This window comes from Drosophila obscura, unplaced genomic scaffold (assembly GCF_018151105.1).
Source record: "Drosophila obscura isolate BZ-5 IFL unplaced genomic scaffold, ASM1815110v1 contig_84, whole genome shotgun sequence".
Classification (NCBI taxonomy): domain Eukaryota; kingdom Metazoa; phylum Arthropoda; class Insecta; order Diptera; family Drosophilidae; genus Drosophila; species Drosophila obscura.
The window spans coordinates 375,785-399,637 of NW_024542877.1; the positions used below are offsets into that span (position 1 = coordinate 375,785).

The window sequence follows — 23,853 nt, forward strand, 5'->3', positions numbered from 1 at the left end:
AACCTCTAATAAATCATTACGCAATCATTAAATCCGCGTGTAAAACCTTTCTCTGGGACCACCGGATCCGCCCCCCTAAGGAACGTCCACTGCCGCCACAGGTGTAATACCACTTTGTGTGCCGCATCATTATCTCAGCAGATTGGGGCTCCGTCAAGGCGCAGCCGTAAACCAACACACACATTTACGTAACCTGGAAACGAAACTCAAAACAAACTCAAAACGTTTTCGGAAAATAAGAATTGATACATAATTTTGCCGTGTCTGTTTACACACATACATTTGCAAATTTCAGCTTGCTTTCGCTTCCCGACATGAGTCATACATGCCGAACGGCCCAGCTCCCGACCCGAGTGTCTCAGCCTCACAGAGCCGAAGCGCTGGGAGCCGGGACAGAATACTCGGCTTGCGCCCCTTTTGTTGTATGAACTGGCACATCTATATACTGTATGGTTAGTGGTACAGGCAAAGACAATATACCCTGTAGAACCAAAGGGGTGAATTGACCCTCTCGAACTAGCTCCGCGCCGATTACCGCGCAACTAGTTATGCAACTAGTTACGCGGGAAGCGAACGGCGACTAGGCCTTTGTCGGATACAATATACTAGTTCTGCAACTAGTTACGCGGGAAGCGATCAGCGACCAGTCGAAACAGAAAAACAGAAACGAAGCCGTCATCGCTTTGTTTTCGAAGTCGACAAATAACCGTAAAACCATGGAATTATGAAGAAACCGCGAAAAAGAGTTAGACTACAGTGCGGACTCAGTTAGTTTTTACTGATGCTGCAACATGCAATTCGCACCAAAATGGTAAGTTATTCGTGATACTTTACTGTACTTGCACTCGTGGAATGCAAGAGACAAAAAATTACACAAACAAAATGCATTTGTTCTCCGCGCGTATGCTTTGTGCGTTGATTTTTTTCCACTTCTGTGCTAGATCAAGTTGCTGGAAGAAGCATTTGAAATTGTTTTGCGATTATTTCATTAAAAAGTGAGAAATAACACTTCAAATTAATAAATTAAACGCCATACAACAGGTACGTGACAAGATATTACATATTTTGAATAAAATGATGAGCAAACGGCGTTTGCGTAGACTCCGAACCTTGAAAAGTTAGCGTCGTGCAGTGAAATAAAAGTGGAACAAAAATTATTAGAAAAAGAATTAGAAGAAACTGGAATACAGATAGAACAGGAAGAATTAGTTTATGAGGAAATTCAACCAAATAAATCGTCATTAAATATGTACTTTCAGAAAATCTACAGCAGGAGAATGCCGTTGTTCGTGGTAAGACTAATAAAGATTAATATTTGTATTAGCAAAATTAGTACCAAAATTCCTTTCAGATCAATTAAACGTCCTTGAAAAAAATTTAGCTGACCAAACAGTTTTAATAAAACAGCTTACAAAGGAGAAGGGCGATATGAATTCTGTTCGGGACCAGTTCCCGATTGAAACGGACGAGCAGCTGATGAAAATGGAGGAGAATATAAAAATGAATAGAGACATTTATGTAAGTAAATTAAAACTCTAAATAATATGACCTATTCATTTTCTAAACCTTCTTCTTGAATCCTTCTATTTACAGATTTCAACAATCAAATCCATATTACAGCCAGCCGAAGTGCTTGTCAACTTAAAATTTATTTTAAGTCAGGAAATTGTACTGGCATATAATGTGGATGGAGTACAAGGGAAGAAAGTCCTCAGGAGCCACTCGGAGTTTTATGGAGCTTTCCTAGGTAAAGTACACTACTAGTGTTTATTATATTTTAATTAAATTAAACATATAATTATTACAGAATGTATTCCGCCTGGAGACGAAGCACCAGAAATGCTGATGCGCAAAGCGATGCAGAGGGTGAAAAAGAGAGTTTTCAAGCAAAGGTGTACCAAACCCAAAAATGAAACTGTTTAGGCTAGGCTAGATTTTAATATATATTTTAAGTTTGAATTTTGAAAGAATTTTGAATTAAACATTCATATAACACAATTTTGTATTTAATTTATTTATTATAAAGCCAGCAAGCTGCTGGTCAACCAGCTGCTGGTAATCGAAGGGTAATCGATCGGGAACTAGTTCCTGACGATCTACTGGTAACTAGGTCGGAACTAGCTCATAAGCAACTAGCTACTGGTAATCGATCGGGAACCCAGGGGTGGTTACGCCCTAGGACATGCATGTGTTAAATTCTCCGCTGAAATACATTGTCGGGGAAACGAAGCGGAACTAGGGACATGAGAATGGTAGCTAGTTCGGCACCGGTACCGAACTAGTTGCCTGGTACTAGAGGGTAGGTATAAGATGCGGAACGCTCATACATTTCAATTGCCATATGCAAGCCAATTTTTCGGCCCGCGACGAAATTCGCGCCATCTCGCTTGCACAAATTTGAGAGCGTACGAATCTAAAAATGGAATCCGCTTGCATGTGTGAGTACACACAGAACCAGCAAGTGCGTGTGTGTGCGAAGCGGACGATTTTCGAGACGAATACCTTTTTATGAGTTAATCAACGAATTTATTTACCGTCGTTGAATACGTCGCACGCTGAATACCCTAATGACAATTACTCCAATGTGAAGTCATGCATTAAATATATTATGTATTTTTATATATGTATATCCGATCATTATACCGAATCCGAATATACCATCTGAAAATAAATTATCATTGGAGGGATATATACATATAATATATGAGTTTTTTAATATTGGGGTGGTAAGCGTCTTGCAAAATTAACTTACACTTATAAAGTGAAGGGTATATTTTTCTACAGCGCTGTAAAAAACGTATGCATGTGCACACATACAGTCGTCGCGACGACTCGGCTCGGCTGTCGCATCGGCAAAGAACCAACTTCGTGTGCCTTCGTATGCTGTATGCATACAAGAGAGCGGCTGGCTCTAGAGCGATCTCCATCTAAAAAATTTCAAGAGAGCGTGGAGCCAGCATGCCAAATTCGTGTGCAAAAATTTCGTATGGCGTTATGTAAATTATACTTATATTGTCTTTGGTACGGGTAGAGTCGCGTCCGCAGAAGCGACTCACACGTTCCTTCTCGTTTTTATTATTTATTATTTTAATATTTACATTTCTGATGATTTCATATTTATATTCTACTCTACAAGGTTAGTTGCTCTTTTTTTACTTTTTAAATATATTTTTTATTTGGTTTTTTTTTTACCCGTTTGGCTAGCTTTGCTCTCCTCTACCATCATCCCCTCTCCACTACCTTTTTTCCACTGACCTTAACCGTTTCGTTGTTCGATGATTTGGGAGCACAACTGTAACTCTTGCTTTGGTTTTTAGCAATGCCACGCGGCCTGCGCGCTAACAAGCCCACGCTTAGCCGCTTACCACCCGCTAAATGCTACCCGATACACAGCTTACCCGCATATACCCGCTATCCGTAGCTTACACAGCTTACCCGATACAAAAGTTGTGTTCTCCACGCCACGAACCGGGCTACAGTGGCTGCCGCAACAGGTAAAGTTAAATGCGAGTCCTCTTAAATATTAAGCAAATGGTTATTCAAATAAAAAAAAAAACGGTTATGGTTTCGAACACACACACGCACGTACATATACTCATAGACACACTTGCTGTACATAAATAAATGCTTGAATAACCCTGTAGTACTGGCGGTGGCGATTGACCCTGCCGAACTACCTACTACGCTGGTCCGTACATGGGTACCCACCGAAGTAACCCTATGGTAAGCGAACGCGGAACCACTCAAAGAGTAGAAAATAATCTTACTCTGTATACTTTACAACCCACCGCGTACCACCCAGCGAACTAGTTCGATGGGGCTGCAACGTCTCACCAGTAGATGAAAGAAACGAAAAAAAACGAAACAAAAGAAGTAAGAAAGTAGCCAAAAATGAAGCTGCGCTGCTTCTGTGGAGCAAAGCGCTGCTTCGTTTTCGGTTTTTGACATTGCATTGCTGGAATGTTCTATTTCTTTCGGCTGAATTTGTTGAGACGCGCTTGTGAGTTCCAGTGAAAAAAGTGAACATTTATCAAATCAATTATTTAAAAAAAGGTAAGACAAAGCAACTTTAATTAAATATGTACAGCAGGCGGCATTTACGTAGACTTAGGAAGGAAACTAGCGATAAATATGCTAACAAACTAAAACTAGTGAGGGCAGAGACAGTGTCGTCCAGTGAAACAGAAAAAGTTGAGGTACTATCTGTCCAGGGACTGGTACAGATGGACAAAGATATAAACAGCTCAAACAGAGATTTATACGTAAGTATGATGTAAATCAAAATTTTATTGTTTATTCTAATTGTATTTTCACAGATTGATGCAATAAAAACGATTCTCCTGCCAAGCGGTATTTTAAAAAATTTTAAAAATATTCTTGCTAATGCCGTTGTGTTAGCCTATAACGTGGATGGAGTGCAAGGCAAGTCGGCTCTGAAAGATCTTAAGAATTTTTATGGAGTTTTGCTTGGTATGCATATCTGTTTGTCTTTCTAATTTCCTGCCCATTAATACTTATTTGATTTTTATATTTATGGATGCTATAACTGTAGAGGCAGGGACTGGATCAGCGGAAATACAACTAAGAAAAGCTCTTCAGCTGCAAAAAAAACGACATTTTAAAAATATAAGCAACAATAACAACAACAAAATAATAGATAATAATAACTCATAGGAAATTAGACAAATAAAATAAGTGAAATTGTCAACTGCACGAGCTTTTCTAATTATGTTCCTTGTTTCCTTTTACTACCCCTTATATGGGTACCCATTTCACTACCCCTTATATGGGTACCCATTTCACTACCTACCAGATGGGTACCCATTTCACTACCCATTGTATGGGTACCCAAATCGTCAACCACCAGAAGAGTACCCATTTCACTAGTTCGGGGGTAAACGATGTGGTGTCGCTGGTCCCCATGCCCTAGGACATTGTGGGTAAAAATGGAAATGAAGAATAGCATTGCTTAGGGTGTGTCCAGTGGGTAGTGGTGGTCTGTTAGGGACGGGTCATATCACCACCACCGAACTAGTGCCCAGTACTACAGGGAAACTTAATACATACATATATATAATATTAAAATTTATATAGATATGATTTTTTGTGTTGGCCATCACCGCCGATTCAATACACATAAAATTTATACATTAACAATTGATCCCCTGCAGTTCTGGCAGTCACCTCATGAAAAAATTAGCTGGCACTCGCGATAGATGTTGTAGACACCCTCCATGCTGTGTTTGTGCGCCTGCGGACCACGCTGGCAGCCCTTGCGAGAGCGTGGCAAGAACGAGGCAAACATCACAATCGGCAGCTGGGGATAGCGCTCCTGGAAGTACTCACGCCAGGCCACAACCACCTACGGTTCGACCAGATCCACCTTATTGAACACCACAATGGCATGCTTCTTGAGTGTCTTGATGATGTAGTCTTACAGGGAGGGTGGGAACATTAGCGTGGCATACCGCACATCCACAATGATTAGGAGTATGTCCGAGAATTCGAGCACACGCCAGAGCTGACGCCACGTTTCCAGATTCAGTTCGAACAGGGAGAGTTCCTTGGTGTCGCCGCTGCGTTGTTTCCTTTGTGGGCAGTGGGCAGTGAGCCATCACTGGTGCGTAGGCGCTTTTAGATTTATTTAAAAGTAATGATAAGTTATGTAAAGTTAAATTATATACAGTGGGGAGCAAAAGTGAGTACATACTCAGTATCACCGACTTTCGTCGCCCATAACAGCTAAACGCATAAAGCAAAGCAAACCAAATATTTTTCATATATCAATTACTTTATTCTTAGAAAATAGGTAATAACAACAAAAACAGATGGGAAGCTTTCATTGAGAAAAAAATAGAAAACCAAAACAACTCGCATGTACTCAGTTTTGAACTTTTCGTCTATTTCACTTTTTTTCGCGCTCTCAAGTTTCTTATCAGCAAATAGCTTGAAGATTTAGAGTTAAATCTCTTCTTTTTGTGTTCTTGTCATACATACTTTAATTTAAGATGTGCTTCTTACAAGTCGGTGCAGATTTATTGAATTTACTAAATTGTTTATACTTTGTGCCTGAAAATGAGAAAACTATCTCTTGAAATTGAAAATAGTGTTGTGTGCCTTACTAATAGTGGCTGTTCGACACGTACTATTGCTAAAAAGCTTGGAATTAGTCAATCGGTGGTGATCAGAGTGCAAAAGAGGCGTAATGTTGTCCCCAAACAGCAAGTCCAAGGCCGCCCTAAGAAGTTAACAGACTCAGAAGCTAGACTTATGATTTCGGAAATGAGGAAAAATAAGTTACTAACACCAAAAGATGCTTCTATGGCAATAAGCAAAAATGTTAGTCGCTCGACAGCCAGAAGAGCGCTTCACAACATTGGGTACATTGCAGCCGTTAAGAAAAAAAAAACCAGCATTGTCGGAAAAAAATGTCAAAGCAAGGTTGAAATTTGCAAGGGAGCATAAAAATTGGACGAAGGATGACTGATGACGAAGCACACAGCGAAAATTGTTCGGGAATGGCTAGGGAATCAAAGTTTTAAGTTGATGGAGTGGCCAGCTCAAAGTCCCGACCTCAATTCGATTGAAAACCTATGGTCAATCGTGAAACGACGGCTAGGGCAGTACGAATCAGCCCCATCTAAATTAGGCGACCTCTGGGGCCGTGTACAGATGGAATGGAATCGTATTCCGAAAGACATTATTGAGAACTTGGTAGAGAGTATGCCAAAGCGTATTAATAATGTCATTTCTCAAAGGGTCTATGGAGAAAATATTAAGTTTAATTGATTTTTTTTAGATGTTTGTAAAAAGGTCAAAACTGAGTACATGCGAGTTGTTTTGGTTTTCTATTTTTCTCTCAATGTAAGCTTCCCATCTGTTTTTGTTGTTATTACCTATTTTCTAAGAATAAAGTAATTGATATATGAAAAATATTTGGTTTGCTTTGCTTTATGCGTTTAGCTGTTATGGGCGACGAAAGTCGGTGATACTGAGTATGTACTCACTTTTGCTCCCCACTGTAAAATATAAGGATAATTAATGATATTCCGAGTTGGGTTTTTTTGTAATTCGCTCCGCGATCCCCACCAAGGCGGCCATCAATAGCACGTTCGGACGGCTTGGATAGGTGGAAACCAGCACCACGTTGTGCACCAATTTACCAAACGAGCTTCCACAGATCTCCAGATTGTCAGACTTCAGGTGAATAGGATGCAACGGCACTTCGGACGCCCGATTGAGGGGCCGCTGAAGAAGGGGTTGGGTTGCACTTCCGGCCCCCGATTGAGGGGCCCTTCAGAAGTGTTTTGTTTTGGGTCAGCTCCCTCTGGATGCGGCCTTCAGTCTCCTCTGTGCCGGCGAAGTCCTCATCTATTTGTGGAAATACATGATTTACCCAAGCATGGGGTTGAAAGTGTAATTATACGTCTGGTCCAGCACGGTATCCACGATGTCATGCTCCACCAGGTTCTTCCGCAAGTGGGTCACGTCCCACAGCACTGGGTATGTAAACGAGGCCTGTACCTTTGCCCAGAGGTTGGCAGGGCAATTGTCCGAGATCACTGCCAGTAATCTGGCCGAGAATCCCCGTCCCTCGATCATCGATAGCACCGTTAGTAGCTATTATATAGGCACTCAACTATAGGACAGTGTTGGGAATACAATACAGAGAAGGAATTTAAACATAATAGTAAAAAAAGGTTTAAGGTCAACGAGATCCTTTTACAGGTAAATGCTTTGGAAAAAAACTACCTCTAAACTATCACATCAGATATAGTTCAAGGAGATGAAAAACCTGTTTGACAGTGTTTCGAAGAGCCTGAGTGAGAGGAAGGATCAAAGGGTAGAACTCGTTTGGAGAGAGAGAGGGAGAATGTAAGGATTGATTTTGATTTGTCACAATTTTCAGGTAAAAAAAAATCGATATTGATTTTACAGAATTTCCAGAGGAGAAAAGAACTTAGTTCACATTTTCACCGATAGGTGGCGCCACCAAGTAGTAATGAAATGGTCCCTTCTACGTGTTGCGAGTAAATCCTAAATTCGCAACATGTTGCTTAAGGATGTGAAACATGATATTTGATTCAACAACCCTATTCTCAGCAACATGTGGTTTTCAAATAAATGGTTTCAGTTTCTGATATTTACCATGATCATGTTCAAAATAAATATTTTTTCATATTGTTTTGGGAAAATAAATGGTTTCAGTTTCTGATATTTACCATGATCATGTTGAAATAAAATAATTTATAAAAATATATATGGTTTTAGTTTCTGATATTTACCATAATCATATCCTTCAAGAGTAGAGTTACCTATATTTATATATAGGATGTGCAATCAATGAATAAAAGTATAAGATGAATGCAAAGAGAACTTATTATAGTAAATATACGAAGAAGGTCCCTTTTCATTACTACTTGGTGGCGCCACCTATCGGTGAAAATGTGAACTAAGTTCTTTTCTCCTCTGGAAATTCTGTAAAATCAATATCGATTTTTTTTTACCTGAAAATTGTGACAAATCAAAATCAATCCTTACATTCTCCCTCTCTCTCTCTCTAAACGAGTTCTACCCTTTGATCCTTCCTCTCACTGTCAAACAGGTTTTTCATCTCCTTGAACTATATCTGATGTGATAGTTTAGAGGTAGTTTTTTTCCAAAGCATTTACCTGTAAAAGGATCTCGTTGACCTTAAACCTTTTTTTACTATTATGTTTAAATTCCTTCTCTGTATTGTATTCCCAACACTGTCCTATAGTTGAGTGCCTATATAATAGCTACTCACAGCTATAAGCTATTACAGAAACTAGTAAACTGTATACAAAGATGGATAACCTAGAGGTCATTTTTATTGAGTCGCAACCGGAGGAAACCATAAATCTGGATTCTCAGCCAGACTCCGTGGACCTGTCACTGATTTTTAGAATTAAAACCCAAAATTATCTCGAGAGGAATTGGAATCCTATTAATGAGATTAAATGGGATGATGATAGTGAGGATGATGACCTCATGATATCATCACAATACATTTTTGAGGAATATGTCGGTGAGGACTCCATGACTGAAACGCCATTCGTTTTTCCGGATGATGATCATATTTTCGATTTGGTCGATGATCAAGACTGCGGTGAAAGGGATCGACTCAGGGATCTACTTCGGGATGAAGATGACGCTGAGTTAATAGCGGCGTTGGAAAGAACTGAGGCTGGATTTAAATAAGGCGAGAAAGCATATGTATAATAAAAATATTCGATGTATTTTTCTAATCATAATATTATATACATACATACATAGGTATAATAAATAGAATACTACATTTAAGAAATTTATTTTCAATGTTTCCTTACTTCTGATTGGGTGAATTTCACTTCCTACTATTACATGTTACATCCCCCAGAGAATCATAGGATTCGTTTGAAACAGGTTTTCCAAGCGAGGATTACACAAAAGAATAAGTGCATTTCAGGTATAGGTACCTGGTATTGAATGTATTTATTGGTTGAATTTCACATCCTATTATTACATAGTCAGCAGAAGAAATCGTTTTGAAACCGGTTTTAAACGAGTACTGAACCTGTTGAATACAAAAGACTGAGTAGGCGTTAGGCAGATAAATAGAACGCTTTTTATGAAAAACTCTTAGTTCTCTTCTAATAGTGAAAGTGATCAAACAAAATATAAAAATTTCAAAATGAATCCCGAAATCGCGTGCACTATGTGTTCAGAGTTTGTTAAATTAACAGAGTTCGCCTCTCACTACGACAGTTGCGTAGGACCGCGGATTCCGATTGAGTGCAATCTATGCTATAAATCCTTAGAGGGAACAGAGATCGACTCTCATTATGAGAGTTGCTTAGGTCCCCAGAAAAAAGTTGAGTGCGATCTATGTTTGAATTTCCTCGACTTAGCAGAGCTAGACTCTCATTATGAGGTATGTTCTGCTCAAAGAAATGCTTTCAACGTGCTAATGAGGAAATCTTCTTCGACAACTGACCTCCGAGAACAGTCAACTTCAAGATCTTCAAAACGGCCTAGAATGAATGCACCAGCGGAAAACATTGACTGTGCAATATGCGGTGAGAGTTACACTCCCTCGAAGGAAAAGCGCCATATTATGTCTGAAAAGCATAAGAATGCCGCTGCAGACCAAATACATAACAATCCTAATATTATCAACCTGGCATCAAACTCGAAATTTCCCATAAAATCATATCGGGTTCAATCCAGTAAAAGTAATCGGATTGACTTAAAAGATTTTTATAATGATTGTAAAAATGATATAATCAATTTACTTAATTGTTGTTTGAGCGAGTACAGAGCCGTAAAGTTCAATTTAAAAGTATATGGTCTGTATGTCAAGCAAACTGATGATGAAACCTTGACAGAAACAATGAAGCATTTCATAACTTCATACAAACCCATATATGAGCAAGAGTTCATTGATGAACACTTAAATAACGCTCTGGAAAACCTTATAACTTTAAGCAGCGAATTCCAGGAGAAGGATTCAGGTTGGGCTATAAAAAATTTTAAATATTTTGAGTTAACAATAATTAAACTGGAACACATCCCTGCAAGGGGGTATATAGAAGCTCCTAAAAAAATAAAATCACGAAATGCTATCATCAATGTTAAAAATGTAGATGATTTTTGTTTCAAGTGGTGTATTTTAGCATCATTAGCATATAAAAGACATGCAGAAACTACATTTACAAGATCAGTTGAAAAAAGGTTGGCTCGAGACAAATTAGCAATCCCATCAAGCTATCGCATTTTAAACATAAACCAGGAAATAATTCATTATAACGGTTTTAGACTCGATTTTTCTGAGATTGAGTTTCCAATAACAAGCAAAGGAATAAAGCGATTCGAAAAAGCCAATGAGGATTTCAGCATCAATATATATGAAATTGATGATAATGGTAAAAACGTTGTGGGACCCACAGTGAGGACTAATAAAATTCGTCCTAATCATATAAACTTGCTAGGCATCAATAGTGATATGCAAATGATGCATTATGCCTATATAACGTGCATGAAGAAGTTATGCTATTCCCAACATAGTAAATCTCATAGTGCAGCATATTTTTGCGATAACTGTTTGCAATTTTATAGTACTACAAATACTATTCACGACACTAAGGAGTGTGGAAAAGTTGCGGCTCTATATCCAGAACCCAATACTAAAACCATATTTAAAAGTTGGTCGAAAAAACTTTCACCCCCAGTCGTAATTTATGCTGACATCGAAGCTGTTTTGGAAAATTTCCATAGAAATCTTAATGATCCCTCCAAATCATCGACTACTATGGCGCAGAGGCATACAGCATGTGCAGTTTCATTTTATGTTGCACATAAATACAATCCTCATCTAAATGAGATGTGGACATATGAAGGTAAATATTATAAAATAAATAAATAAATATAAATAAACTCTAAGCATTACGACTTCGTTATTTCAGGACCTGATTGTATTGAAAAATTCTGTCAAGTGCTTAGGGCTAAAACTGATGGCCTTTATGAGAAGTACTGGAAATCTAGTAAAAAGCCCATATATGAATTCAATATTTGGGATGAAGACTGTCAGGAACACGAAGCGTGCTGTGCCTGCGATGAGCAAATTTTGGTTGATGATCGTGAAAAATACTTCAATCAATTCACGGGCCAATATGTAGGGCCTATTCATAAGGTCTGTAAGCAAACATTTAGATTAAGCGATCCCTTTTTCCCTGTAGTGTGTCACAACTTGTCTCGATATGACATCCACTTATTTGTAACATCGATAAGAGATGAATTGAAACCCATTCCTTGCAATAAAGAGTTATATATTGCGTTAACTCAAACTTGCAAGCTTGATTCACATCTTCATCAATATAAAATAAGATACATAGATTCAAATAGATTTTTAAATTCGAGCTTAGAAAAACTTGCTAGCTATATGGATGTATCCAATTTCAAAATATTGAACAGCAAATATCAAAACGAAAAATTTGACATGCTACGAAGAAAAGGAGTATTTCCCTATGACTATTTAGATAGTTTTCAAAAATTTGAGGAATCCCAGCTCCCTTCAAGGGAATATTTTTATAATTCTCTGAATGATGAGGAATGTAGCGTGGAAGATTATAACTTTGCTCAGAGCGTGTGGAGAATGTTTAACTGTACTAGTATTAGAGATTACTTAAAATTATACTTGGAAAGCGATGTTCTAATTCTTGCCGATGTATTCGAAAATTTTAGAACTCTTTGTTCACGAGTATACAGACTAGATCCCATTAATTATGTTACTGCTCCTTCAGTTTCATGGGATGCAATGCTTAAATACACAAAGATAGAATTGGAACTTATAAGTGATCCTGATATTTATAACTTTTTAAAAACTGCAGTCCGGGGAGGGTTGACTCAATGTACCCAAAGGATCGCTACAGCAAATAACAAATACTTAAATGACAAATTCAAGTCTAGCGATCCTATAAACTACCTGACATATATTGACGCCAACAATTTATATGGATGGGCTATGAGTCAACCACTTCCATATTCCAATTTTAAATTTCTAAGTAATAATGAAATTTTATCTTTCAACGCTCTTAATATATCAGCCAGAGGTAATATAGGATACATATTAGAAGTAGATCTGAAATATCCTAAAAATGTTCATAATAAACATAATAGTTTACCATTCTGCCCCGAAAATAAAATTCCGCCAGGAGGAAAGCAGCCCAAATTAATAGCTGATTTATCAGATAAAAAGAATTATATAATACATTTAAAACAGCTGCAGTTATGTATAGAGCAAGGTATGATTGTAGAAAAAATATCTCGAATACTATCTTTTAAACAGTCCTGTTGGTTAAAGCCTTATATTGACCTAAATACAACACTAAGAAAATTAGCTGTAAATGAGTTTGAGATAAACTTTTTTAAATTAATGGTCAATGCCGTATACGGCAAAACGATGGAAAATGTAGAAAAGCGTCGTGAGGTTGCATTAGTCAAAAATTATGAATCCAGACAGAATTCCGCAGGGTTTAGACAACGCATAGCTAGACATAATTTTCACAGTGTTGAAGTCTTTGGAGATAATTTAGCTGCAATTGAATCAACTAAATCAAAAATTTATTATGATAAACCCATATACATTGGAGTTAGTGTATTAGAACTTTCAAAATGGTTAATGTACGACTATTTCTATAATTTCCATTCTGTAAAATGTCCATCATCAAAAATACTTTATATGGATACAGATTCATTTATTATATCATCAGAAGAAGATTTTTATGAACTAATTAAAGACAATCCTAGTCGCTTTGACACATCAAACTATCAAACCTCAAACAGATTCGGTATACATCGTGCTAATAACAAGGAACTAGGTTTAATGAAAGACGAAAATGCAGGTCGGATAATGACCTCTTTTGCAGGATTAAAAGCAAAAGCATACTCATATTTAGTTGCAAAAGATGATAGCTCTGACTTTGATAACGTAAAAAAGGTTAAAGGAGTCAAAAAGTCAGTAGTGAAAAGATTATCGCATGATCATTATATTGAATGCATTAAACATAAAAAAACTTATTATGGTCAGCAGAGAGTTATTCGAAGTAGAGGTCATAAAATATATACTGAAATTGTAAATAAGATAAGTCTTAATTATAAGGATGACAAGAGATTTATATTGCCTGATAATATTTCAACATTAGCTCATAATCACTTTGAAATTCAAAATATTTTATATTCTAGTAATGATACACAAAATATTGTATAAGTAATCTGAATTGAATATATTTAGATTTAGTATAAAAATATGATAAGTAATTGTATATTTTGTATATATTTTGTATAACTTTTAATGAAAAATGTATGTATATAAAAAATAAAAAAAACAACATCAAAAATTGTTTGATGTTTAATTATTTTAATAAATTCTTTTTATCTATCCATGAATTGTGTGTTTCATCAAACCCTAACCATTTAACAAAAACTTTATCATGTTTTCTTCGGATTATTTTTTCAACTAAGAAAGCATTTTCATCTTTCACTTTTTGGAGTTCTTGATCATAAAAGGAGCCTTTGATCATTTCCCCCTTATAGTCCTCCAGTTCATATGTTACAGGATTGGTAGACTTGACTTTTAAAATTTTAAAAACTTCGGTTGTCCAGTTTGGTTCATATCCCTTCGTAAAAATACCTTTATATTTACTTATTCTAACAGGATCACCAATGGAAAACTTATTTTTGGGGAATACCTTGCAAATATTATAAACTGTTTTTAAAATAAACTCTTCATTTTGCTTGTCTACATCTATAGGACTCATTTTTATGGTTCTGTGATATGAATTATTATAATCATTTACTAAGTCCTGCAAGGCATGAATCCATACATGATTACCCTGCATACTAAACATTTTCCACATACGATTTTTTAATGTTCTATTAAAACGTTCACAAATAGATGCCTTGAGGTGTGTATATGTATGGTAATGGTTTATGTTGTTTATTCGCATTAACTCTCCAAAGGATCTATTGAAAAACTCCTTTCCTTGATCGGATTGAATATTTTTAGGGATATGTTTAGATATATTAAATATTCTCTTCATTGCTGATGACACATCTGAAGCTGTTTTAGACTTAACGGGAGCTGCATATGAAAACTTCGAGAACGTATCAATCACTGTTATCAAATATCTAAATCCTTTATTTTCCTTATAAAAGGGGATCATTTCAACTAAGTCTATTTGCCACGTGTCATTAATGCCCTTTTGAACGAATTTGCGACGAGTAAAGTTTTTTCTAGCAGGCTTATGTATTTCATTAACAACTTGCTGCTTACTCATTTTTATTAATTTTTACTTTTAATATTATTGTTGATTGATTGCTTATTTAATAGTGTTTGCTTATACTCGAGAACATCGCGTTTTATTTGATTACACATTTTTTTGGAAATTTCGAAACATAACCGGGTTAAATCTATTTCAACATTTCTATCATAAGTTCCGTCTAAATCAGATAGTTGAACATCAAATTTTTGCAATTCTGCACACTTAGGAATAATGTTATTATAGTAAAGAAATGTAATTTGTTGTTTAAGTATCGTATTCCAACATAAAAATGTAGTAAAAAAAATGCCTAATCTTAAAAATGATCTCCAGGACTCACTATCAAATTCAATTTTATTTCCAAACTGATTTATTATAAAAACATACTGCTTATCGGATTTTCGAAATCTAAAATTACATTTTATAGTACCTAATAATGGATGGTCTATAATTGTATCAGGCATCAAGAAATCATACTGATCAAGTTTTAATTGAATATACTCCTTGTATGTAACCAATTTCATCCATTCATCTTTATCTAATCCAACGAAATTGTTTTTGCTTTGCTGCATCCAGATCATGGGAGTGAATTTTCTTGAAGTTGAAAACCCACACTTTAACTTTAAATTATGTATTACATAATATTCGAGTCCGAATATGACTTCGTGATCCTGCTTCTTTCTAGTAGACCTAATTCTTTTTGATTGAAGCGTGTCCATTAGAGTTGAATGCTTTTTTTAAACTGAGAACTATTACTGAAATGAGCTGTATATAAAGGAGAAAGCTATCACCGACTCATTTAGTTTATTACAAAATCTCAAGCCAACATGAACACAATCGACAGGAAATCAAGCGTTATTGTTGATTTTCAATATCTCTTTGGAAATAACAAACAAATTTTTATTAAGGAATTAGCGTTTATGCAAACCGGTACAGTAACTCCAAACTTCTTTCATTTCAAACCACCATACAACCTAAATGAATTGGATAATGAAATGATTAAACAACAAAACATACATCATCACACCATAAATGGATTGGAATGGTCAGACGGTGAAATATCATATTTAAGTTTAGGTGAAATACTTTCACCACTAAACAGATTTAACACTGTCATTGTAAGAGGTGAAATTAAAAAAAAGTTTTTATCAAAGTATTTAAAAAATAACATTATTGATATCGATATTGGAAAAAGTCTGACCTTATATCCAAATTTTTTTACCAACTGTAGAATTCACAAAAAAATGCCTCTTAGATGTGCTCTAAATAATTTATTTAAGCTTTTTGTTATCTTGGAAAATTCAAATTATAATGTATACTGTAATGGTGATTCATATGTATAGAATTTCAGTATGTATTAAGCATTGGAATTAACTAGTTGATTAAAATGGATACATTTAAGCGTTTGTTTGAAAATGATCCACGCAAAAAAGGATACTCCCAAGTTGTTTATTGTAATTATTGCGGATCTGATACTCATTTTGAAAAAAACTGTCACAAAAAACGCGATCAGGAGAAACCTAATTAAATTATAGAAAACATTTATAAATGATTAATAAATAAAAATTACTAAAAAATGTTTAAACAATTTATACATCCTTTTACAATGCTAATTTGTGGTCCTTCAGGGTCTGGAAAGACAACGTTTTTAGAAAATTTAATAAACAAAAGGAATGAAATGCTAAGTATTTCAATTGATCGAATACTGTGGTGTTATGGTGAGGAACACGCTAAACCAAATTTCAATAACATCGAATACTATAAAGGAATTCCTGAAACAATTGAAAATGAAGCTAATGAACCCATTCTTTTAATATTAGATGACTTGATGATGGGTGCATTTAATAAAAATGTATGCGAGCTTTTCACGAGAGGATCTCACCACAGGAACTTATCTGTAATAGTAGTTACACAAAACATATTTCATAAATCATCACATACGCGAGATATTTCTCTAAACACAAAATACATCGTTGCATTCAAAAACCCCAGAGATAAACTGCAATTTCAATGCTTGGCAAGACAAATTTATCCTGAGAACTCTCAGGAACTATTTAGAATATATAAGGAGGTTACAGATGAGCCACATGGTTATTTACTTATTGACCTTACTCAGGGAATAAATGATCTCTTGAGATTTCGAACAGATATTTTTAATTCTGTGTACACAATTTGCTTTGCTGATGAAAATGGTTTACAAAAAGAATCTAAATCGATTGAAAGCGAACAAACATTTATTGTATGTGCTCAAAAGGGCTAACCACAAACTTCGAAATGCAATTATAAGTAATTGTGATATTGAGTCGGTGAAAGCATTAGTGGAAATAGTATTGAACACATTACAAGGAAATCATAAGATATCAAAATCTCAACTATATGCTCTCAAAAAGTATAAAAATGCATTACGTTATATTTCATGTCCAAAACGTTCAATCAATTCCAAGAGAAAAGTTCTCATCCAAAAGGGAGGATTTTTACCAATTCTAATCAGTTCATTGCTTTCGGGGATTTTTGGAAAAATATTAAGCAATGTTTAGAAATACGCATCAATTAAGCAAAGTAATTTTAATGCGTCCGAATGCTTATCAAAAACTAATAAAAGGTGAAAATGAAAACGATTTAATAAATATAACATTTTTACCTATTTTAAATGATAAGAAAACTAGTGACTATAATAAATGGATTAAAATACGTCAAGAATTGTGTTACTATCAAAATAAAAAAAGAAATAAGACAATGGATGTACGACCTAGTCTGAAAACATCACATCCATCATCTAAAACCATTGGAACACAAACACAAGACGACTCAGTCGGGTTTGATGTAATGCCCACAACTGATATTCTTTACAATAAAAATAATGTTAACCCAAAAAAGGATTTCTCAATAGATAATGAGTCACATGATTTACCTAATCTCAGCGACGATGATGATTTAAAGCCTGAAAAAACTTTTAAGTCAACGCATAAAAAACGTAAAGTAAAGGACACTTCATTTTTAGAAACACCATTTTTAGACACTCAAGTATCAAAAATACAAGCAGTATCTAAAGTAAAGCTTACCGATAAGCAGCAAAAACTAAGAGCAAAACTTAAGAGGGATAAAAGTGAACCAAAACCATTACAAGACTTGAAATACGTAAGCGGACGGGAAAAGTTGAGTAGATCTGTTAGAAACAGAGAGCCTTTGCAAATTGGAAAAAACAAAATTAATTGGGTTTCCTACAATTAATAAACGGAGCAGAACATAAAACAAAAAATGACATTTACAACACAGTTTTTCGTTACATTACTCAGTAATGATTCGTTAAATGTCTTTAATGATAACGTTAAGTGTGCATTTACAAACATTGTAAATATTCCTGAAAACATGAATGACGAATGGGAAGTTGGAATCACAGACTTATATCTTAATAAATGTACACCAGTCAATCGTAATAATTCCTCGATTATATCTACCGAAACAACAGAATTCGTTATTAGCTTAGTAAATGGGGAAACATTTAGATATGAAAATGAATCAATTGAGTCTGAAGTTTTTGAAAATGGATTGATTTTTGTTTACACTGACATTATTAAACCAAGATGTGTAGGAAACAAGAGACCCCGATGTCTTCGAGTATTATATTTCAATGGAAAAGAGCAACTCATGCAATTCAAAAATATTGAATATTATCCTATTGAAATATGGTCACCAAAGGAAATTTCAATATTAATTACTGATTCCAAAGGATATAAAGTACCATTTGAATCTTCAACAGTTCCAATATTTATTACTCTACACTTCAGAAAACGAATCGAAATGCTATAAATAAAACTGTACAAATCTAAATTAGTTCAGAGTAGAAATAGTCATCATGACGAGATCTTATCAACAATATTATTTAAATCAATGTGGTGGTGGGTTAAATCATATAGGAAGTCTATATGTGACACCCAGAGTTATCCAACAAGGTAGAGGAATTGGAAATTTTTTTAGTGGGCTTTTTAATTATATAAAACCACTCTTCCTTTCGGGGATAAACGCTATTAAAAATCAAGCCTCTGAAACTGGAAAGGCTGTAATAAATGAGTTTGGTCGAAAACCTTTAAGAAACATTATCCAAGAACAAAGCAAAATTGCATTGCAAAATCTGTCAAATAAAGCAATAAATAAATTTACACGATTCCAAAATGGTGAAGGTAAAAAGAATAAAAAGAGAAGGTCTAGGAAAAAACGAGCTCATTTATCATCTAAACAAGGACGCAAACATACGCAGTCGAGACCAATAAAGAAAAAATCCTCCAAGAAATTAAATATAAAAGATATTTTTTCGAAATCAAAATGACCACCCATATAGAATGTATGAAAAGCGAATTGGATCTGTTTGAACCACATCCCACACAAAGCTCTATTCTGAGAACTGAAGAAGTTTCATACAATCCCATAGCTTCATTGGACAGCGCCTCTTCAATTGAATTCGTTTGCTTAGGAAATGGTGAAACATATCGAGATCTGTCAAGTGTTTACTTAAGACTTGTTGTACAACTAAGAAAAAATGATAATGGAAGCATTGAAGGAGACAATGTTGGAGTAGTGAATAATATTTTACATTCAATGTTCAGAAGTTCGTCTGTATATTTAAATAATATATTGGTTTCTCAGAGTGATAATAACTATCATTATAGATCGTATTTGCAAACGATTTTAAACTATGGTAGTGACGCCACTGAAAGTCACTTAACCACTCAAGGCTATTATCCTAACTATGGTAAATTATTATCTGGTAGATATGTTAATACCGATGGATCCGTTTTGCTTAAAAAAATTTTTCAAAACAGTAATAAGGTTGAACTTTTTGGAAAAGTTAATGGAGATATATTTAATCAACCAAAACTGCTTATAAATAATGTTGATTTAAGAATAACTTTTAACATTGAAAAAACAGCATTTTATTTAATGGAATCTGAAACTGAATCAAATCTAAAGATATTGGAAGCACAACTCTTCATGAACCACATAACTATTAATCCAAGCATTTTATTGGCTCATCATCATGTTTTACAAACTAAAAATGCTATTTATCCATATAGCAAAGCCCAAGTAAAATCATTTACAATATACCCAGGAAATAATACATTATCAATTGACAATGCAGTTATTGGACAGATTCCTAATTTTTTGGCTTTTTGCATGGTAAAAAACAAATCATATTCTGGCAATCGAACTTTGAATCCTTTCAATTTTGAACATTTTAAAATTCAACGCTTTAATCTATTGGTTAATGGTGTGCAAGTACCATCGCAGGCTCTTGAGTTTGATTTCTCGAACTCTGAAAATGCACAAAGCTCTAGAGGTTATAATATGCTATTCAGAGCAAGTGGAATAAGACATTATGATCGAGGCTTGCAAATTACAAAGGAAATGTATGATAAAAATAGTTTTATATTAGCATTTGACTTAACTGCAGACCATTATAATTCAACCCATTGCTCAAACTTAATTTCTCAAGGAGCCATTCGAATTGAAGGACGATTTTCGGAACCTCTTACTGAAGCAGTTACTTGTTTGGTATACTGTGAATATGACTCAATGATTGATATTGATAAACATCGAAATATTCGGGTTCTATTATAAAAATGAATACATTGCAAATCAATAATTTGCTTTCTAAGCATTCAAAAACAAAAAAGGTTTTTAAAGGAGTTTATCCCTCTGATAAGCTTCCTAAAGTAATTTCTAAATATCCTGCTCTAATAATAGCAAACACAGATTCATCACAACGTCCAGGAACTCATTGGGTTGCTTTCTACTTTGAAAGCAAAAATTCAGCTGAATTTTTTGATTCCTATGGTCAATATCCTCAGAAAAAAGAATTTTTACAATTATTAAGAAAAAATTCAATGAAGTTTACATTTAATAAACAATCACTTCAAGGATATTTTTCAAGTACCTGCGGTCATTACTGTATTCTTTATGGAATTTTTAAGAGTAACAATAAAACATTAAATTGTTTTTTAAAACAATTTAAGAAAAATGACTTTAATTATAATGATAAGCTAATAATGAAAATGTTTAAAAAATATGTTTAAAATAAAACAACATAAAATTGTTTTAGAGTAAATATTTATTGCTGTTTTGAACTGGGATTCATTCGCTTATTTAGGTTATAATATTTTATCATTAAGTCTACAGCTTGAGCTTTCTTTGCCGGTAATGTATGACAAAGGCATGTATCAGGTCCATCGGTAGCATCGTCATCACTCCAGGGGCACAGCTTATAGTGAAAGCCGAACTTTGAATACTGGAGCTCCTTTTCCTCCAGATCCTCCAAAATGATCATTAAGTTTTCCAGGGTTTGTCGATGGTCCTCAAAGATCATCTCTTCGAATTGAATAAGGAATAGTTTAATCTGCTTGGCGTACATGCTTCAACTGGCTTCTTGAATCGATTACTGATGTTGGTACAAAGAGCCTGGCTCTTTATATACACGATTTCATTCTTTTCACCTTGTGTTTTCCCTTACCTATGTATATATTGTAAATAAGCAGTGCTATATCTATCCATCTCTTTTTACTTATGTAGATTCACATAGGTTTATTTACAACCTTTTAATCTCTTTTTTATTCTTTAAATGTATAGTTGTCTCTTGCTCTCTGACATACATAAGAAGTATTCCATTTAAATAATTATTTTTTCTTTACATATAAATTGGAAATGGGCAGTGCTATATCTAGTCATCTCTTTTCCTTTATATATAAGATGTGAAATTCCATGCTCCTTTAACATCTTAAAGGGTGTTTTTGAGGAAAATTTGGTTACATAACTTTTGGGTAAAAATATCCAAAGATGCTCGTTGTCCTTATCAGTTAAATAAAGAACTACTTTATTTCCAAAGGATGTTTTTTTGAGTTTGCATCCAATGATCTTGTACTCAAATCCTATACATAGATCCTCAACCTTGGTGTATCCAATCACTGGCTTTGTCTCGTTAAGTATTTCCAGGAACGCCTGTGTATATATTTTATTACAACTGTATCCTTATATATACAAAAAATAGTAATAAATTTCTTACATACCATTATAGGATTATAAACTATTCAAAAAAGACACTGTTGTATACTAAATTAGGTATCTAAGATTACATGGTCTTTTATACTCTGGGTAGGTTAATTTAATATAAAAGAGAGCTGTTCTGATTGGTAGTTGAGTGATAATAAGTAAATGATTCTAATGGTTTAAAAGCAACATGTCTTCAATCTGATTGGTTGTTGAGTGATAATGAATAAATTCAATCGATACCACTTTAGTATATGATTTTCAACTATTAAACATATATTTTTGTCTTTATATATAACCTTCAACATGAACCAATATATAAACAGAATGAAATGAATATAAAAAGAATTAAATGAATACATATTTCTTCCTTTGTTCATCACTTGAAAACCTATATAATAAGTTCAAGTTCTTAAGATAATTTAGTTTATTTTCAATTCAACATGAGGACATTTCATTGTGAGCTGTGTTATGATCAAAAATCGTTTAGTTCCCTCAATGGATTAAAAAATCACACCCTAAAAATCCACAACTTCAGTTATCCAAAATCAAGATCATCATTTTATCGATGTTACTTATGTCCTGGACCTAAGAAGTTTTGGTTGAAATTTGACTTCAATATGCATATTTTATTAAAGCATAACAAAGAATTAAAGCAAATAAATGAAAAACTAAAAAAATATTAAAAAATAAATTATCCAGTAAATGTACATATATCTTTAAATATAAGTGAATTTACCCGATTGTACCTAGATTAATAGGATGTGAAATTCAACCAATAAATACATTCAATACCAGGTACCTATACCTGAAATGCACTTATTCTTTTGTGTAATCCTCGCTTGGAAAACCTGTTTCAAACGAATCCTATGATTCTCTGGGGGGATGTAACATGTAATAGTAGGAAGTGAAATTCACCCAATCAGAAGTAAGGAAACATTGAAAATAAATTTCTTAAATGTAGTATTCTATTTATTATACCTATGTATGTATGTATATAATATTATGATTAGAAAAATACATCGAATATTTTTATTATACATATGCTTTCTCGCCTTATTTAAATCCAGCCTCAGTTCTTTCCAACGCCGCTATTAACTCAGCGTCATCTTCATCCCGAAGTAGATCCCTGAGTCGATCCCTTTCACCGCAGTCTTGATCATCGACCAAATCGAAAATATGATCATCATCCGGAAAAACGAATGGCGTTTCAGTCATGGAGTCCTCACCGACATATTCCTCAAAAATGTATTGTGATGATATCATGAGGTCATCATCCTCACTATCATCATCCCATTTTAATCTCATTAATAGGATTCCAATTCCTCTCGAGATAATTTTGGGTTTTAATTCTAAAAATCAGTGACAGGTCCACGGAGTCTGGCTGAGAATCCAGATTTATGGTTTCCTCCGGTTGCGACTCAATAAAAATGACCTCTAGGTTATCCATCTTTGTATACAGTTTACTAGTTTCTGTAATAGCTTATAGCTGTGAGTAGCTATTATATAGGCACTCAACTATAGGACAGTGTTGGGAATACAATACAGAGAAGGAATTTAAACATAATAGTAAAAAAAGGTTTAAGGTCAACGAGATCCTTTTACAGGTAAATGCTTTGGAAAAAAACTACCTCTAAACTATCACATCAGATATAGTTCAAGGAGATGAAAAACCTGTTTGACAGTGAGAGGAAGGATCAAAGGGTAGAACTCGTTTAGAGAGGGAGAGGGAGAATGTAAGGATTGATTTTGATTTGTCACAATTTTCAGGTAAAAAAAAAATCGATATTGATTTTACAGAATTTCCAGAGGAGAAAAGAACTTAGTTCACATTTTCACCGATAGGTGGCGCCACCAAGTAGTAATGAAAAGGGACCTTCTTCGTATATTTACTATAATAAGTTCTCTTTGCATTCATCTTATACTTTTATTCATTGATTGCACATCCTATATATAAATATAGGTAACTCTACTCTTGAAGGATATGATTATGGTA

General features: G+C 34.5%; 2 protein-coding genes and 2 long non-coding RNA genes across 11 annotated transcripts; all 4 read left to right on the plus strand.

Moving 5' to 3' along the window:
* Nucleotides 1-526: 526 nt before the first annotated feature.
* LOC121405227 lies at nt 527-1,998 on the plus strand. Of its 3 annotated transcripts, none has more exons than XR_005968429.1 (5): nt 527-811; nt 1,260-1,292; nt 1,352-1,518; nt 1,594-1,747; nt 1,808-1,998. It is a non-coding gene; the product is annotated as an uncharacterized LOC121405227 (long non-coding RNA). The 3 variants fall into 3 exon arrangements; XR_005968428.1 differs by lacking the exon at nt 527-811 and adding an exon at nt 904-1,041 and having other exon boundaries at nt 1,101-1,292; XR_005968427.1 differs by lacking the exon at nt 527-811 and adding an exon at nt 911-1,041.
* A 1,637-nt stretch (nt 1,999-3,635) lies between these two features.
* On the plus strand, nt 3,636-4,666 carry LOC121405223. 5 transcript variants are annotated; one of them, XR_005968422.1, is made up of 5 exons: nt 3,636-3,723; nt 3,803-3,873; nt 4,088-4,262; nt 4,317-4,470; nt 4,553-4,666. It is a non-coding gene; the product is annotated as an uncharacterized LOC121405223 (long non-coding RNA). The 5 variants fall into 5 exon arrangements; XR_005968424.1 differs by lacking the exon at nt 3,803-3,873; XR_005968421.1 differs by having other exon boundaries at nt 3,642-3,873.
* Nucleotides 4,667-9,464: 4,798 nt separating this feature from the next.
* On the plus strand, nt 9,465-13,768 carry LOC121405218. Its single transcript, XM_041595811.1, has 3 exons — nt 9,465-9,934; nt 10,010-11,399; nt 11,466-13,768. The coding sequence occupies exons 1-3, from the start codon at nt 9,695-9,697 to the stop codon at nt 13,766-13,768; spliced, it is 3,933 nt and encodes a 1,310-aa protein (XP_041451745.1). The 5' UTR covers nt 9,465-9,694.
* A 4,447-nt stretch (nt 13,769-18,215) lies between these two features.
* Nucleotides 18,216-20,851, plus strand: LOC121405222. Of its 2 annotated transcripts, none has more exons than XR_005968419.1 (2): nt 18,216-19,425; nt 19,487-20,851. XR_005968419.1 is itself a non-coding variant. In XM_041595831.1 (2 exons), exons 1-2 carry the CDS (start codon nt 19,143-19,145, stop codon nt 20,433-20,435), a joined length of 1,236 nt encoding a protein of 411 aa, XP_041451765.1. In that variant the 5' UTR covers nt 18,937-19,142; the 3' UTR covers nt 20,436-20,841. The 2 variants fall into 2 exon arrangements, 1 of the variants encoding a protein (XP_041451765.1); XM_041595831.1 differs by having other exon boundaries at nt 18,937-19,429; nt 19,487-20,841.
* The last annotated feature ends 3,002 nt before the right edge of the window (nt 20,852-23,853 follow it).